This window comes from Hordeum vulgare, chromosome 1H (assembly GCF_904849725.1).
Source record: "Hordeum vulgare subsp. vulgare chromosome 1H, MorexV3_pseudomolecules_assembly, whole genome shotgun sequence".
Lineage (NCBI taxonomy): Eukaryota > Viridiplantae > Streptophyta > Magnoliopsida > Poales > Poaceae > Hordeum > Hordeum vulgare.
The window spans coordinates 2,496,294-2,513,367 of record NC_058518.1 but is presented as its reverse complement, the minus strand read 5'-3'; the positions used below and the strand labels follow the sequence as shown (position 1 = coordinate 2,513,367).

The following is a 17,074-nucleotide window of genomic DNA, read 5'->3' as shown; positions in this document are numbered from 1 at the left end:
AACCCTCCACATGTAAGGCTTTGATAATCGAGCATATCTTAACAACCCACACACGATTGCAACTTAGTACTACACAAGTTTTGCCTTTCTTGTTTCAGGCTAACAACCTATACAAGGTTCCAAAATTGTTTGCAAAACCGATACTAGCTTGATAAGTGTGTGACATGTAAAGTGAATTAGGCGAGTCATGCATACCAAACCTCAGGATTTCTATATTTTTTGTATGATCGTATGCATAACTAAAAAGCAACTTTGATGATCAATCCAAAAGTACGCTTGTAGCTAGTGCAACCTAACACAATGTATCCAAAATCCATTTCAGAAACATCCAAACACAATTGTTAAAGATGATGCAAAAGAAGGAAAGAGATGGTGCCATGGATACTATAAATAGGCATGCAGCATAGAGATCATCACAAGCACACGCATCAAAACCACTAGTTAATACGAATCCACCATGAAGACCTTCCTCATCTTTGCACTCCTCGTCATTGTGGCAACAAGTACCATTGCGCAGCAACAACCATACCCACAACAACCACAACCGTTTCCACAACAACCGATCCCACAACAACCACAACCATACCCACAACAACCACAACCATTTCCACAACAACCCATCCCACAACAACCACAACCATACCCACAACAACCACAACCATTTTCACAACAGCCCATCCCACAACAACCACAACCATATCCTTAACAAGCACAACCATTTCCACAACAACCCATCCCAAAACAACCACAACCATACCCACAACAACCACAACCATTTCCACAACAACCCTTCCCATCACAACAACCATTTCTGCAACAACCACCATTTTCGCAACAACAACCAATTCTATTGCAGCAACAACCATGTAAACCATAACAAACACCACTCCCACAAGGACAACAAGATCAAATGCTTGTGCAAGTACAAATACCATTTGTTCATCCATCTATTTTGCAGCAGCTAAACCTATGCAAGGTATTCCTCCAGCAGCAGTGCAGCCCTGTGGCAATGTCACAACGTATTGCAAGGTCGCAAATGTTGGAGCAGAGCAGTTGCCATGTGTTGCAACAACAATGTTGCCAACAACTGCCGCAAATCCCCGAACAATTCTGCCATGAGGCAGTCTGTGCAATCGTCTACTCTATCGTCTTGCAAGAACAACCCCAACGATTGGTCCAAGGTGTCTCCCAACCCCAACAACAGTCGCAGGTACAGCAAGTCGGACAATGTTCTTTCCAACAACCTCAACCACAACAGGGTCAACAACAGCAAGTGCCACAGAGTGTTTTCTTGCAGCCACACCAGCTAGCTCAGCTTGAGGCGACGGTTTCCATTGCGCTGCGTACCCTACCAATGATGTGCAGTGTTAATGTGCCGTTGTACCGCATACTTCCATTCGGCATTGACACGAGAGTTGGTGTCTAATGATAAGAAAAGGTCTCTAGAAATATATAGTTGAATAACCGTTGTTGAATCGAGGTATATGTCGATGTAGCGGTGACAAATAAAGTGTCACACAACCTTATGTGTGATCGACCAAGACTTGATGTTTAAATTTTGGAATAAAATATAAATAAAGTTTTATCTGGACAATATTCATATTGAAATTGTGTGGACGTCGACCTGAGTGCCACACTTGCAAGTTCATAAGGTTGTCTTGCCTGTTGAGAAATGCAACCGGGTGAATTAATTAATTATTCATGCATTGCAATTTGTTGATTGTAAAATTTGGGTTGGAGTGAAGAATGGACTTACATATATAAAACTCTTCAGTGGTCGGAGATTTGGGATCTTGTTTTTTTATTGGTTTGTATGTGGGTCCAAGGGTACATGCCATTGTCTACAGAGACAACAATGTCTATTTTCCGAGAAAAAGGCCGACTTTTTCTTGAACTTAAGATCATCTTTTTATCAAAACACACAAGTGGATGTTGTACACCCCGCCCAAAAGGAACAACAATAAACAACACACAGATCAGATCGGCTCGACTTAGGATGTGATTCGGGCATGCGACTCGACTCGACACCAAGAAGTCACCCAACAATTCTCGATCAAGAGCAGCTACAGTAGAGTTCAATTGCAAGGGCGATCACAATTCACAAGACAGTATTCCCCTAGCACTATGCATAATAACATTAGACAAGCAAATTGTTGAATGCATTGAAGTTTCGATTCATTACTCGCCATACATATTCAGAAATAGGTTAGTTCTGGGGGTGCCATGAGGACCCTCTCGCACCTGCAAGGAAGCATCGTCATTTTGCAAAAAATATATATGGCGTGCTCAGACACTCTGAAAAGATCAAGGTTCCACTGCTAAAACAACTCATGAAAGAGATCACCATTTGAGTCAAATCTATGACAGCACAGCAAAACACTACCAGAAAACTCATAGCATGTTCCGTCGAACAGGCCTCCAAACTTCAGAGTACAGAATGTTTCACAACAAGTTATAGCTTCATTAGTTCCTCTTGTGAAAGTTGAAGGCCTTCTCAACTAAGTAATGGCGCTAAAACCAGATACATAGATAGCTCACAAATAACAGCATGTATCCCAACTTCTTCTACTAAACGTAGAAAATGTTTAACGACATTAACTCCTTGGCATTACAAGTATATCTGAACAAGAAAAAAAAAGGTGAAACTTCAACAAAGCCAATCATTACCAATAGTATTCCTCAAACAAAAGATCATTAGCAATATTACACTGTAACTAGAACCGGGACTAAAGGTCCACCCTCCCCCTCACTCTCAGCCCCGCCACGTGGAGGGCATTAGTCCTGGATGATTAGTCTCGGTTCCTGAACCAGGACTAATAGCCTAAACGAACCGAGACTAAAGGCCCGTTTTCAACTATTGTCATTTTGGCACTTTCTAAATAGAGAATGAATTTTTTGTCCAAAAAAATGAAAACTTTATTAGGCAACATTATTTTCCATTGCAAGATGCACCCTTGTGCAAAATATGATATCATTTTGACAAACTATGTCATGAATGTTGTCATAACAGTGATCATTTGCATTGAAAGTCATGGATCTTCATACATGATAGCTCATTTGTGAGAACACTTTTCTAAGACATTTGTCGTAGTCCAATATTCTTTATTTCCGTGGATGCTAGGTCACATATAATGACACAATGCGAAGTTTTTCAATTTTTTCAATTTGTTTGAATTTCTTATGACGGTTTCAAAATGTGACCAAATTTGCCGATATGACCGTTCTGATCTAGGGGTGGAATAATGTGATTTTTTTTATATGATTAAATATATACTTGTGTACCTAAAAATGATGGCAAAAATAAAGATAAAACTATGAGGCAGTTGTAGTTCGAATTTGACACACTTCCAAGTCAATCGACGAAAATTTATCTTTTTCACAGGAGGTGGATCAAAGATTTTTACATAAATCGGGGGAAATTACTCTTTTTCATGAGATATTTGTGTAATTAAAAATGAAGGGATTGTACATGATGTTTTTTTTGCATAAACGAGTGTTTTTCTTGTCATAAATGAGTGTAACTCAAATATAACAAAATAAAGTGGATTGTACATGAAAAATCTTAATGCAAAGCAAATAGACAAAATAAGCTTATGTTTTGGTTATAAAGTATATATTTTCTAGCTATTTGTTAAACTAGTAAAATTTATTATGTGACCATGATTAATGTGATTTATTGAGTTTCCAAATCACTAGTAGAAAATGACCATTTGTCCCGGTTCCAGACACCCATGAGACCCGGTTCTGAAACCGAGATTAAAGGGTCGGGATTAAAGCCCAAAACCTTTAGTCCAGGTTCGCTTATCAACCGGGACAGAAGGGTCTCCACGTGGACGCTGCGGGGAGGCCAGCTAGGCGGGAAACCGAGGCAATTTTATGCTCTTACGAACAAATCAATATTATATTAACAAGAGTACAACTTGCCTTTGATAACATCAAATATACTGTCAATAATAAAGTTGGGGACAAGGATCCTCTTAAAAGAATGGACGGAGTAGTTTGCTTCCAAAATATATGAGACGACCAGAAGCTTAGTCATTTTATTCCTTTTGTTTGACTAGTCTTGGAAGCTGCATATAGTTTGGCATTTTGTTTTTTTTTACTCCCTCCGTCCCAAAATAACTGTCTCAAACTTAGTACAAATTTATACTAGAGCTAGTATAAAGTTGAGACACTTATTTTGGAACGGAGGGAGTATATCTGATTGATTATGTAGAGCATATACTCACATAAAGGAGCCAATGCAATAATTTTCAATGCAGTTTCTTTGTATCAGTTCCGTTGCTAGCATTTCTTATACTAATAATGTTCACACAATGAAGTACAAAATGATGAACCTCCTGAAGTCCTGTGCTTGGAAACAGGCAATGTTAGAGGATTAGCGGAGATGATGGAGCCTGTTTCCCTGCATTCACGTTTAGGGCTGGTGATTCCTGGTGGCTGAGAAGTTCCAGTCGTGCATTTGGTCATCCCACCCAAAATAACACCCCACTAAGCACAACACACAATAAAACCAAGATTAAGCAACAATCACATTTAGAATTTTACTTGCACGCTATTAGGATGCCCTTGGGATGCTACGTAATAATAAATATGTTAAGCACTAGTAGAAAACAGGGCATTAGAACCGGTTGGTAAGGGCCTTTGGACCCGGATACACATCCGGTGCTACGTATCCGGGACTAAAGGCCCCCCACTTTAGCACCGGTCTCTTACAAACCGGTGGTAAAGGCATCCACGTGGGCGCCGAAGAGTGCGCGCAGGGGAGGACCTTTAGAACCGGTTGGTAACACCAACCGGTCCTAATGCTTTTTTTTTCTTTTTTTTTCCTTTTCTTTTCAGGGTTTCCGATTCCGTATTTCGGTGATTCCGTGTTCCGTATTTTCCGTATTTCCGTTTACGTGTTTTCGGTTCCGTATTTCCGTTTACGTCTTTCCGATTCCGTGTGTCCGTGTTCCGTTTTTTACGAACACGGAATCGGAAACACGTAATCGGAAACACGTATCCGGAAACACCGATTCCATGTTTGCGGTTAAATGTTGATGCACCAAATAAAATTTCATATATACATGTAACACGAAGTACTCGATCGATTATCATTACATAATTTGAAGTTCGTTTCCTATAGCTGTATACTTGCATAGAGAAGGGAGCTGGCTATTGGTTCATAGGATGGAAAAATTCTCCGCCTTTATCTATGACTTGCGTGTAGAGAAATCCTGCCAATTCCTCTGCAACTGCCTTGCAACGTTGGATTGGTCTGAGCATCGCCCGCTTTCGTTGCAGCTTTAAAAGAAGTAGATGAAAACAATTAAGTTATGAACAAAACTAAACATAATTGATGGCAACATAAATAAAGTTGTGAAGATCCGGTTACGTACCTCTAGATTTCTGGAAGTACGGGATTTCTCATTGATAATCCTGTGAATGTACTCGCAAACGTAGTATCCACAATAATCAGTGTCCCGTGGTTGTTGCGGGACGCTCTATATACGAGAACATAATTCAGTCAAATTAGTAATGATCAAGAGAATGGTAATGGTATTGAAACCAGGGTACGTAGTACTACTTACTTTGTTAATCTGAAAGTGGAGCTTGTCTGCCCATGTACCGGGTTCTTCCTTGATGAACATTTGCCAAACCCTGGCCGACAAAGAAGAATGAATACAAGAGTTAATTATTACTTACTTGATATCAGGAAATGAACGAAAAAGAGGCCGATGAACGAAAGAGGCCGATATATATATACCTTTGAAGCATCTGACGCGCGCTCTTCCATGTGTCAGCGTCCCAGGTTAACGGGTCCCAGACTTCAACTTGTCCTTGATCGATTCTAATGATGAACAATATGAAGTGGGACCTGCGCACGTGTACACACGCAGTCATGCATACTCATCAATTACACTTAACATCAGGTAAGCAAAATGGAATGTGTACAAGGGAGTAACACTCACTTGAATCCGTAGGGCCAAAGTATTTCTTTTTTGGTACTTTGTCGCTTCAAAAACCTTAGCAAATCATTCGGTGTATCCTTGTTGAACTTTTCTATTGTCTCTTGATGAAACGAATACGGGTCAATGAACCCAAAGTCCCAGATTCCTGCCAGCCTGCATTCACGAATCTTCATTCTCCATAGTAGCGTACAAAAAGAATGTCTCGTGAGTGATAATTATACGGGCAATGAACACGAGCTTAACTAAATAATTAAATTACACAAATAAATCACTTACAAACAGTAGCAGCTGATGATAGCTTTGTCGAGGGCACGTTGATTGTACATCTGGAAAAAATCATCGAACCCAAAATCCACACCGTACTCTCCGAAGTAGTGTTGATCCTGAACTGCCACCATGATACAGTCTCTCTTTTGCCTTGCGGCCTCCAAGTACCAAACATGTAAATTCCATAGTTGGGTTGTTAGAGCACTAGGATTTTCGACCAGAGGGTGCTCGGGCTTATATTTATATACCACATCAGCAATAGCGTAACCTACGTCGCCCATGCGTGGACCGGACACTGAAGCCTGGTCAGATAACACCTTGAGCGGGGCAATTGACTGTGCTTCTTGTTGTCCGAGCTGGGGAACTTGTTTCCCGCATTTCATCTGCTCCGCCTGCTTCATCTGCTCCGCCTCCTTCATCTGTGCGGTGTGCATCTTTTCAATGTACCGTTCATAGTCTGAAAGTTCCGGCGGTGGCGGCGGTTCAGGATAATATAAGTTGTCGATGGTGCGCTCAACTTTCCACTTTGGTATGTTCTTCAGAGTTTCTTTCCAGATGTCTGGAGGGGGCTTCAGGGGAAACCGTGCGAACCATGCTTTGTTTTTGGCTTTCATGGCCTCGTCTAGTTCCTCCGGAGTCATCAGGCCTGGTAACTTCGGGGGAGTCTTGACTTTCTTGGGTTTCCTTTCTCTCTTCTTGGGAGGAGACCCGTTTCTTCTGAACTGCAGCTTCCGCTTTGCCGTACCCGTAGTGGGCGCATCCGTCGACTCACTGGACTGCACGGGCAATGGACTCTCGGCCTCGGGCTCCCAATCTTCGTTGTGGGGTGGACTTGGAGGTGCGTTGGGGGGTGGACTTGGAGGTGCGTTGGGGGGTGGACTTGGAGGTCGTGCATTCTCTGTACGAAAGTGAAAAAACTATTAAAAATAGGCTTACATGTGGTGCAACATTCAGTAATTGTTGGAGGTGGTGCATTTGTACCTGGAGGAGTCGGTGGCCTTGGCGCCGCGTTAGGAAACACGATGTGTTTCTTCTTCCACAAGATGATACCAAGCTCCATTTCTCCCAGTGTCTTCTCGCCTTCACCTCCAGGAATATCAAGCTCAATTGACTGGCATCCCGGCGTAATTGTTGACAACCCGACACGAGCATGGGATGCTGGAATCTGACCACCATGGTAGGTTGCTCCAGGTTGATTCGGTAAAGCATAGCCTGACGCCACCATGAAGGATATGTTCCCCATTGGCATATGTATCTCACAGTTTGTCTTCTCCGTGACATCATCCACGGGGTAGTGAGGCGCCGATGGTTCGACTGCAGGACCGTCTTCTAGCTGCAGCTGCGTGGAACCCACGCTGCTTCTATGCTGAGATGGGACGGGATCTGCTACAGGATCGTCTTCTAATTGCTGGTGATCAGCGTCAGGTGCAGGATCTTCTTCCTCCTCTTCAGTGTCAGGTACATGGTGTCCCCCTTTCTTCAAGAGAAACGCCACCTTTTCTTCTAATGTCGATATCCGTTCCAGCGCCTTCCTCTTGCTTCTACTACGGCTTCTGTAAGTGCCAAGGTCCGCCGGAAACCCTTGGTTCCACGGGGTACTGGCTCCAAAGCCTCGTGTTCGTCCCCACTTTTCGGGGTTCCCGAGTGCCTTCGTCAACTCGTCGTTCTCTCTATCGGGAACAAAAGTTCCTTTTCGAACAGCTTCTATTGCCTTCTCTAGATCTAATACGACTTGTCTTATTTTTTCCGCCCATGGTCCCTCCGGAACAATCATCCCAGTCTCAGCGTCCAACGTTGCCCCATGCGCGAACAACCAGAACTTGGACCTATCGGGCTAGTCATGTGTCTGTGGAATGATATTTCTTTTCAGAAGCGCATCTTCATAGCTTCGCCACCTAGGCAGGGCAGTCATGTAGCCACCTGACCCCAAAATATGGTGATATTTCTTCTTCTTCGCATTCTCCGTATTTGTGGCTGATCGGGATGTAAAGACACCCGATTTCTTGTACGCCTTAAAATCAGGCCAAGCGTCTCTTATCTTCACTAGGTTCCCAGTGAAAACTGGATCTTCCTCCTTATATTTCTTCCACAAGTCTTTCTTCCACCTCTGGAATTGTGTGGCCATCTTCTTCAAAGCCCACTCCTCGACTTTCTTCTTCTTATCGTCCGCTACGCTGAAATTTAGCCAGACCGTGTCGCAACGCACTCTTTTCAATCTGTCATCGACATAAGTAGCTCCAACGTTGGCGCCGGTCTTCGGCTTATTCCATTCTATTAATTTGATCGGGACCAGGTCTCTTACAACAACTCCGCACTGATTTACAAATTTGCGATAAGTTTCTGGGGGTTCTAGTGGTTTGCCATCAGCAGCAACTTTATCGATCGAGTACCTTGCAGTATCTTTCAACCTTGCGGCCGGGCCTCGTTTCGACTTTGTCTCAGTACTTGCGCTAGCTGTTCCGGAGGGCGCCTAAACGTAAAAATAATGATTCGTTAGTAAGTGCAATACAAATTAATTGTTGCGTCAACAGTGACTTGAGATATACATTGGCAGAGTTTGTTCCGGAGGGCACTTCTGCATCTACTACATGTTCTATATTCTTAGCTCCGTCACCGGAGTCGTTCAAAAATTGATTGCTAAACGCCTCTCCACCGTCGTCATCATGATATATGGCCGTTGCATCTTCAAAAATCATCTGGCACATGTATCTTTCCTTCTCCGCCTCACCCATTCCCGCGAGCTGATCGGCGTGCTGATCATGTGGTTCTTGGGGATCCATAGCTCAACACCTGCTAGTAACAAGAATTTAACTTAGCAAAATATATGTTTTCATGCAACTGTTTCACCAATTTATCTTCACTAGTAAGCTTGCACGTGCAACGCACGATAACCAAACAAAATCTCATTCATCCACTTATGAATAAACAAAAAAACATCATACATAAATTTTCACATGCAAGATTCAACTGAATAGTTGGAGAGAAAATATTCCGGTAAGATTTTTGAAGCTCTCTAGTTGCAAAATCCAATGCATAATCAAAGAAGTACAATGAGAGAAAATATTGCCACATCACCTTGGCAGGAACCCTCTTCCTGGGGCGATCGTCGCCCTCAACATCACCAGGGTCATCTCGCCTGATCTTATACTGAAATGCACCGCATGCCCGACAGGCATTTAAATTCTCATGCTGACCGCGGTAGAGGATGCAGTCATTGATGCATGCATGTATCTTATGCACTTCCAATCCTAGAGGGCAGACAACCTTCTTTGCTTCGTACGTACTGCAGGGCAGCACGTTATCTCTTGGAAGCATCTTCTTCATTATTTTCAGCAGCTTTTCAAATCCCTTGTCAGATATTCCATTCTCTGCCTTCCATTGCAGCAATTCCAGGGTGGTGCCCAGCTTTTTCTGGCCATCTTCGCAATTTGGGTACAACAATTTTTTGTGATCTTCTAACATGCGCTCCAACTTCAACCTATCGTTTTCACTTGCGCAGTTTATCTGTTCTTCACGAATGACCTGACGAAGATCATCATCAGACTCATCAACAATGTCCTCAAGTTCAGGTTCGTCTTCCCCCATTTCAGTATCACCGTGTTCACCGAACATAGGATAGTTATCATTATCCTCTTCTTCTTCATTGTCTTCCATTACAACCCCTCTTTCTCCGTGCTTGGTCCAACAAAAATAACTGGGCATGAAGCCTTCTTGCAACAGGTGGGTGTGTATGGTTCTTGAGTTAGGGAAATTCCTCTTATTCTGGCATTTTTTACATGGACAAAAAATAAATCCATTCTGCCTGTTTTTCTCAGCCACATTGAGAAAACTATGCATGCCATTAAGGAATTCGGGACGACGTCGATCACTGTACATCCATTGCCGGTTCATCTGCATTATATAAATTTATCAAAAACCATTATGCTAAATCATCATGACTAAATTAATTAATTAATACAAAAAGTTCATCACACGTTAAAACCAAAGTAGCGTAGTGACCATACATATATAGTTCTCATAAAAATACACACTGAAACCAACCATAAAAACTCTCTCTAATTAATGCATTTAAAAACAACAACAAATGCGATCAAAATCGCAACAAAGGTAAAAATTGACCCGATGGCATAATGATACCAAGCCTCTTTACTAATTGCATATTTTCTAATCTTTCTAATCTTCAGGCGCATTGCGTCCATATCGCTCTTGTGATCATCGACGACACCGGCAAGAACCTTTTCCAAGGTCATCTTCTCTCTTTCAGTTTTTTCCAACCTTTCTTCAGTTTTTTTCAATCTTTCTTTCATACCAACATTTTCTTGTTCAACTAAGTGTAACTTCTCAACAATAGGGTCGATTGGCATTTCCGGTTCCACTACCTCCTAGATAAAAATATCTATGTCAAGTTGGTCGGCGTAATTAATTGTCATATAATCAGGAAATGAAAATATGTAGTTATAAAAGATAATATACCACATCTGAATCATAGACTGGACGAGGGCCAACGGGGACGGATATCAAAACCATGACGCTATACATATAAAAAAAATCTTACACAATAAGAAAATTATATACAAGTAAATATGTAAATCATACAAATCAAAATTTGTTTTGGTAAATAAAAACAATAGGCTCACCAAGGTTGTGTCGGTGACGGGGCGATCGACGACGGTGAGGAAGGGGACAAGGCGCGCGACACTAAAAAAAACAACAAATCATAATTAAATTTGAGCTCAAATTGCATATGTATACATAACAAATGATGAACTCTCTCTAGCTTAGGCATTTCATCAAACACCTAGCTAGCACAACAAAAATGAAATGAGCAAGAAAACGAGCAAAACTTGCAATGCCGGAAGAGGGAATGTTGATGCTAACCGTAGGACCGATGGGTGCCAACAATCTTGACAAATGGTGGAGAAAAATGGGGATGGATTAGAGCTCCCAAGAGGAAGGAGAGAGCAAAAATGGAGTTGAGCTCGAGCTGGAAAAAATGGAGCTGAGCTGAGCTCGGGGGTGGAATATAGGGGAGGGCTTTAGGACCGGTTTGTGTTCAAAACCGGTGCTAAAGGGTCTGACAGCGGGGGCCCGCAGTTGCTGCAAAAATGAGAAAATCTTTAGCACCGGTTTGTGATATAAACCGGTTCGAAAGGTCTGTCCACTGGGCCCCCCCTCCCTGCAGCAAACGGTCCAAAGTCCTTTAGGACCGGTTTGTGTTACAAACCGGTCCTAAAGGCCTTGCGGCCATTTGCTGCAGGGAGTGGGCCCAGCGGACACACCCTTTAGAACCGGTTTATATCCAATCCGGGTCCAATGTGGTTGGCTCAATGCCCTATTTTCTACTAGTGAAGAGACATCGATCATATATTTTTAGTCAAATTAAAATGCATTTCTTGAACATGATTGAAGACTTCCTCCCAATAATTTGCCGGGGGTTCTACTGGACAACCCTTAAAACACCTAGTCATTATATTACTTATCTTTGACTAGCCTTGGAAGAAGCATAATCTTATTTCACATATCCGCGGTTTATATCTAAACAGATGATCCATTTGCCAAAATTTCCATTTTCAAGTCATTCATGGCATGTGCATTGCTACCTTTTTTGCCACAAACTTTTCACATCATAAAGTAGAAACATTAAACCCTGTAATTCCTAGAACCTGGTCGATTGGTCCCATGTGCATAAACAACATAATATCATATGATGTGCTCCTGATAGAGAACCAGCTCCGTCTATACACAAGTAGCATAAAATATATCATCCATAAGACCTGAACCACTAGATGGGGTCATCTAGCAAAAAAAATGGTAGCTTGGACATATTTTTTTTTGATAATACAGTGTGTCTAGGAGTTGTTCCAACTCTACGCATACATGTGAAGGCCGGCAAGTGTATGCTCTAGCTAATTCCATTATGCCGAACCTATATGTTCTTAAGACAAAACCATATCGCATAGAACATTCTATATCAATTGGAGTACTACTTACTTTGAACACTGCCAAATATAATTTCAATATTAAGAGCTGCGGATAAGGAATCTCATAAAAAATGGTTGGTGTAGGAGTAGTTTGTTTCTAAAATATATGTGAAGACCAGAGCCTTAGTCATTTTATTCCTTTTGTTTGACGTGACTTGCAAGAAGCGTAAAACTTTATACTTCTGTTTTTCTATTTCTGATTGATTTTGTCTAGCATATATTCACATGAAGGGGCCACTTGTTTCTTCATGTGAGTTGTGTTGCTAAGAACATATACTAAAGTTGTAGATGCTTGGCAACAACGAAGTGTTATCCCCATGCAAGGTCGATCATTGGGCAGGGTGGAGCATGTAGATCGGCATTCACACTTCGGGCTGGTGATTCACGATGGCCGAGAACTTGAACCAGTCGTGCAAGTTATCATTAGTGCCAACTGTTTGATGAATGTAGCGGAGGGTGTAGAACCAAAACTAAAATCAAGAATGTATAAGGGTTTTGTGCTTATGATGCGAGGCACAGGTCCTAATAAATTCTTCCCTCGATGGGTTGTTATCTAGCGTTCACCCAAAATAACATCCCACAACGCATCCCACTACACATAATAAAATCATGATCAGTAACAATACTAGTAGGGATGTTGGTGTGCTGCTATGGAAATGCAGAAAAGTGTTAAGAGACATTGATCAGATTATTTTCATGTCAAAATGAAATGCCTATTTTGAAAATGATCGAATTCCTCTACAGTTTCATGCATGTCTATATCGTTAAGTCCCCTCATAAACGAAAAATAAAATTAAGCCCTTTATAAGGAATATTCACGAGAGCTTTGCATCATGCGGTTGTCCATGTCGTTTTTTGGGATACTCTGAGACGGCTGATGCAAAAACCCTGCTGGCAGAAAGGTCAAGAACTATGCCCGCAACCCCCGGTGTGGGCACGACCGTGGAAATCGGAATTGCATGAGCTAATGATTTCCATTCAATAGATTGAATGGTAACCATGTCTCGTTGTACGCGTTCTTGATGTAACCTGAAAAAATGAATTGATCTCCTCCATCCCCTCTATGTACCTCAAAACCTCTCCCGAATAGATAATCATTTGCCAGAAAAACATTATTGCCCCCAAACTGGAGAACTCATTTTCAGATTTTAGAATGCTGTTTTTTATGCTGCAGCATGCGTACAAAACTGCATCACAATTAAAGATTTATATCATATCCTTTCAGAATGGCCGATTGGGAAATAACAATAAATAAAAGGTCACACATATACTTGCTAATGGATACAGCCACATATCAGCAGGGAAACAAGGGTCAACGTATGGACAGTACATGGGTCAGTGATGAACATATAGACCAATATAAAATCAAAGGAAAATGATCAGACTGAATCTACTATGTACCAATGCAAGTACTGAAAAATTGTGGGTCTTTACTCGTTAGGTTCCTTCTTAAAAATGGTTGGATATATTATACACCAATAATGGACACCATGGCCCCTTTCGTATTCAGTGGCCTTAAATTGTTCTTCATGGCATGTGTTTTATCTTTTTTTTTTCAGATAATATAATGAAGAAGGGTTTGCAGGTTGCTGAGGATAATATGCCTAGCTATATGATATCCAAAATAGCACTTCATGGTTCGGTAATGTGTCTCCTTCAAAGTCTGACGGGACTGATCATATTTGAAGAAGAGAATGACAAACAAAATCTTGGTCTTATTCGTCTATATAGTTTGTCTTCAAGGCATGGCATATTTCCAAAACAAAAAAAAAAACTCGATAGCATATTTCCTGGAAAGCCTGTCTTGGCAAGAAAAAGAAATAGAAGACGACGCGTGACCTTTCTTATGTCTTTGGGCTGATAAATGTGCACGATATTGTTCCGCCTCACAAGCGTAGCCTATCCAAAATCGAAAGGCCAGCCAAATGAAAAAAAGCGTCCACATTTGCTAGCTGGTCCTGAAGGATATGGAACCAACTTGCTAGTCCTCGAGCACTAATGCACTATAAATAGAACCCCTAGACTTGAGTATCTCTCACACAGCCAACAACAAAGGAAAGAGTCAACTTATCATAGACACCTCCTACCATCTTTGTGGGAGCCAAAATCCTAGCCATGGCCAGTTCTAGCCGTGTCCTGTCCGTCATTTTGGTCCTGCATTTCGTTCTATCCATGGCCACTCCATCCCTGTCTTGCGTTATTCCTTGTGAGTCTGAGATAAACTTGCGCTTGTACTTGCACCAAATCGCCGCTGGATCCGGCACAAACCAGGTTGCAATTGTTGCCTCCAGCCAACCAGCCGGGTTTGGTACGACCGCTGTTAACGACTGGACTGTGATTGATGGACCAAACCCCGGTACTGCCACCATTGTTGCCCGTACCAAAGGCATGCATGTGCAGGCTGATGTAGGCGGTCCAGGCTGGTTCAACTACTTCAGCATGGTGTTCGAGGACGCCAGGTACAAATTTATACTCTTGGACTAGAAGTTTTAGTTTTCTCAGTTACCTACATCTCATATACCCCCTCCGTGGTAAAGAAATATAAGAGCGTTTAGATCGCTAAAGTAGTGATCTAAATGCTCTTATTATAGTTTACGGAGGGAGTACTAAAGATTCTCCAGTGTTATATGATAAGTGATGTGTTACTCTCCAAAACTATATCAGGCGCCGTGGATCATCATTTGAAGTAATGGGGATGAACAGAGCTCAAGAAGGCGAGATGGCCATTATTGGTGGGACTGGAGAGTTTGCTATGGCACGTGGGACCATCAAGTATAGAGCACTCGCCAACCCCCCTCCGGGTCAAAGTATTAAAGAGCTCAATATTCATGCATTCTACGTCAAACCAGCTGTAAGTAGACAAGTTTAATTAGCCAATTAATTTGTATGTATTTGCTTTGTTGTTTCTAGTGTATCTATCTAGCTCAACATGATATCCTTATACTAACTTAGCTCGGGTCGTGTAACAAAAGGGCATTTAAATTGCACAACTCTCTAGTATTCCAGTTCACTAAGAAATCTAGTTTGAGTCATCCAGATAAAAATTATGAATTGTTATTATTCCTTGATAAACTTCATTATTAGTACCTTAATACCTAGATTTTTATTAAATGTGTAGCAATGCTGATATTACCGGTGATTCCTTTTCTTTTTCCAGGGTACTATAGCTGGCCCTACCATCCAGTAATACGTTTGAAAACTATGTGGACGACCACGATGGGTAGCTGTGGAATGAGCTTTGCAATGATCCTGTCAATGTTTTTCTTTTTTAATAATCCATGGATCTCTAGCCAGTGATATTCCATCAATCCAAAGATCCATGTCCGACTGTTGTTGTTTTAAGATGTATGTTTGGTTTTGTGCTCGGGATCATATCTTCTTGGTGTGTATATCAGAAATAAAGAAGTTTGCTTGGTGTAGTAAAATTTTAATATGAAGAATCTTTCTCCCGTAATGTGGATCTTTACGTATCTCCCATAATCCTATAGTATGTCCGAAATTGGTCTAATTACTCAGTTAAACACAAAAGAACAAATGTATGGCAAGATCCCTATAGTAGCGGCCGATGAATAAAGGAAAAACAGGCATTGCCCCTGATTAATCAGAGCTAATTAATTCTTAACAGCATGCACCTTTACCTCATGAGGATTCCATATAAGCGAACTCATGCGTACATTTGTGAGGTTAGTCGTATTTTTAATCTCTGCCATTTGTTAAAGCTCGTACATGAATTCAGGTTAACATTATTAAACATATGTGTCTTGTGTATGCACCATTGTAACCAAGCCGTATTGTACCAAAGTCCCTAGATGTCAGACCCTAAACCGCTCGAGCTTACTCTCTCTCACTCTGGTTAGAGGTAGACGAAGGAGATTTTGTGCCGCGTGCCAGTGCAACTTTTCTGTTTCTATTCCTTCTCTTAAGCAACGAATACATGAACTAACTGAAAAACGAAAAACGGGGAAGGAGCGGGTCGTGAGCATCGCCATCCCAACGCTCCCCGCGCTTCGCCCGTGATGCGCCCATGACCATCTCATTCGTGCCATCCCACGATCAGGTCAGGGCCGCAACGATAGGGAAGAACTATCATAGTCTACGCCCGAGTCGCAGCTCAGGTTATTTGAATGAAAACGGGAAAGATACGGTGGTGGCTTCCCCCTGACGAAACTGACAGAGAGATCACCTGTTGGAACCTGTCTAAACTGACAGAGAGATCACCTGTTGGAACCTGTCGAAACTGAAGAAAGAACAAGCATCTGCAGCTATTAGCTGACAATCTCCCCCCTAATCAGTTGCTGATGTTGATCATCCCCAGTTTCTCCCGTAGCTCTTGAAACTTCACACGAGGCAGTGTCTTGGTCATGATGTCGGCCAGCTGCTCGCTCGTGTGGATGTGATCGACGGCGACCCTCCCGTCCTGCACGCATTCCCTGATGAAATGGAAACACGTCTCGATGTGCTTTGTCCTGTCATGGAAGACAGGGTTCTTGCAGAGCTGGATTGCCGACTTGTTGTCGATGAGAAGTGGGGTTGCACCTCCTGGATCACCGAGTAGATCTCCCAGCATTCTCTGCAGCCAAACGCCTGTGCATGCTGCTGCAGTCGCCGCCATGTACTCGGCTTCGCAGGATGAAAGGGCGACCACCTTCTGCTTCTGGGACTGCCAGCTGATCGCGCTCCCCCCGAAGACGAACACCAGAAAACATCGTTAACCACACATGCACATCTTTGAAAAACCTCGTGTGGAGAAACAACATATTTCTCATCTTATTTCGAGTGACTGTACATTCAAACGCGTTTTCGTTATGTGAGCACTAAAGCCATCGTCGGCAACACAAATGTGATGCCATGTGAAAATATATTGCGTTCAGA

The 17,074-nt window shown here is 42.1% G+C and overlaps 2 protein-coding genes across 2 annotated transcripts; both read left to right on the top strand.

Annotated features, from left to right (window-relative positions):
* Positions 1-746: 746 nt before the first annotated feature.
* LOC123405403 (B3-hordein-like) lies at positions 747-1,600 on the top strand. Its single transcript, XM_045099322.1, has one exon. It carries the CDS (start codon positions 911-913, stop codon positions 1,424-1,426), a length of 516 nt encoding a protein of 171 aa, XP_044955257.1. The 5' UTR covers positions 747-910; the 3' UTR covers positions 1,427-1,600.
* A 12,688-nt stretch (positions 1,601-14,288) lies between these two features.
* On the top strand, positions 14,289-15,633 carry LOC123403414 (dirigent protein 4-like). Its single transcript, XM_045097352.1, has 3 exons — positions 14,289-14,661; positions 14,867-15,053; positions 15,360-15,633. Exons 1-3 carry the CDS (start codon positions 14,318-14,320, stop codon positions 15,387-15,389), a joined length of 561 nt encoding a protein of 186 aa, XP_044953287.1. The 5' UTR covers positions 14,289-14,317; the 3' UTR covers positions 15,390-15,633.
* The last annotated feature ends 1,441 nt before the right edge of the window (positions 15,634-17,074 follow it).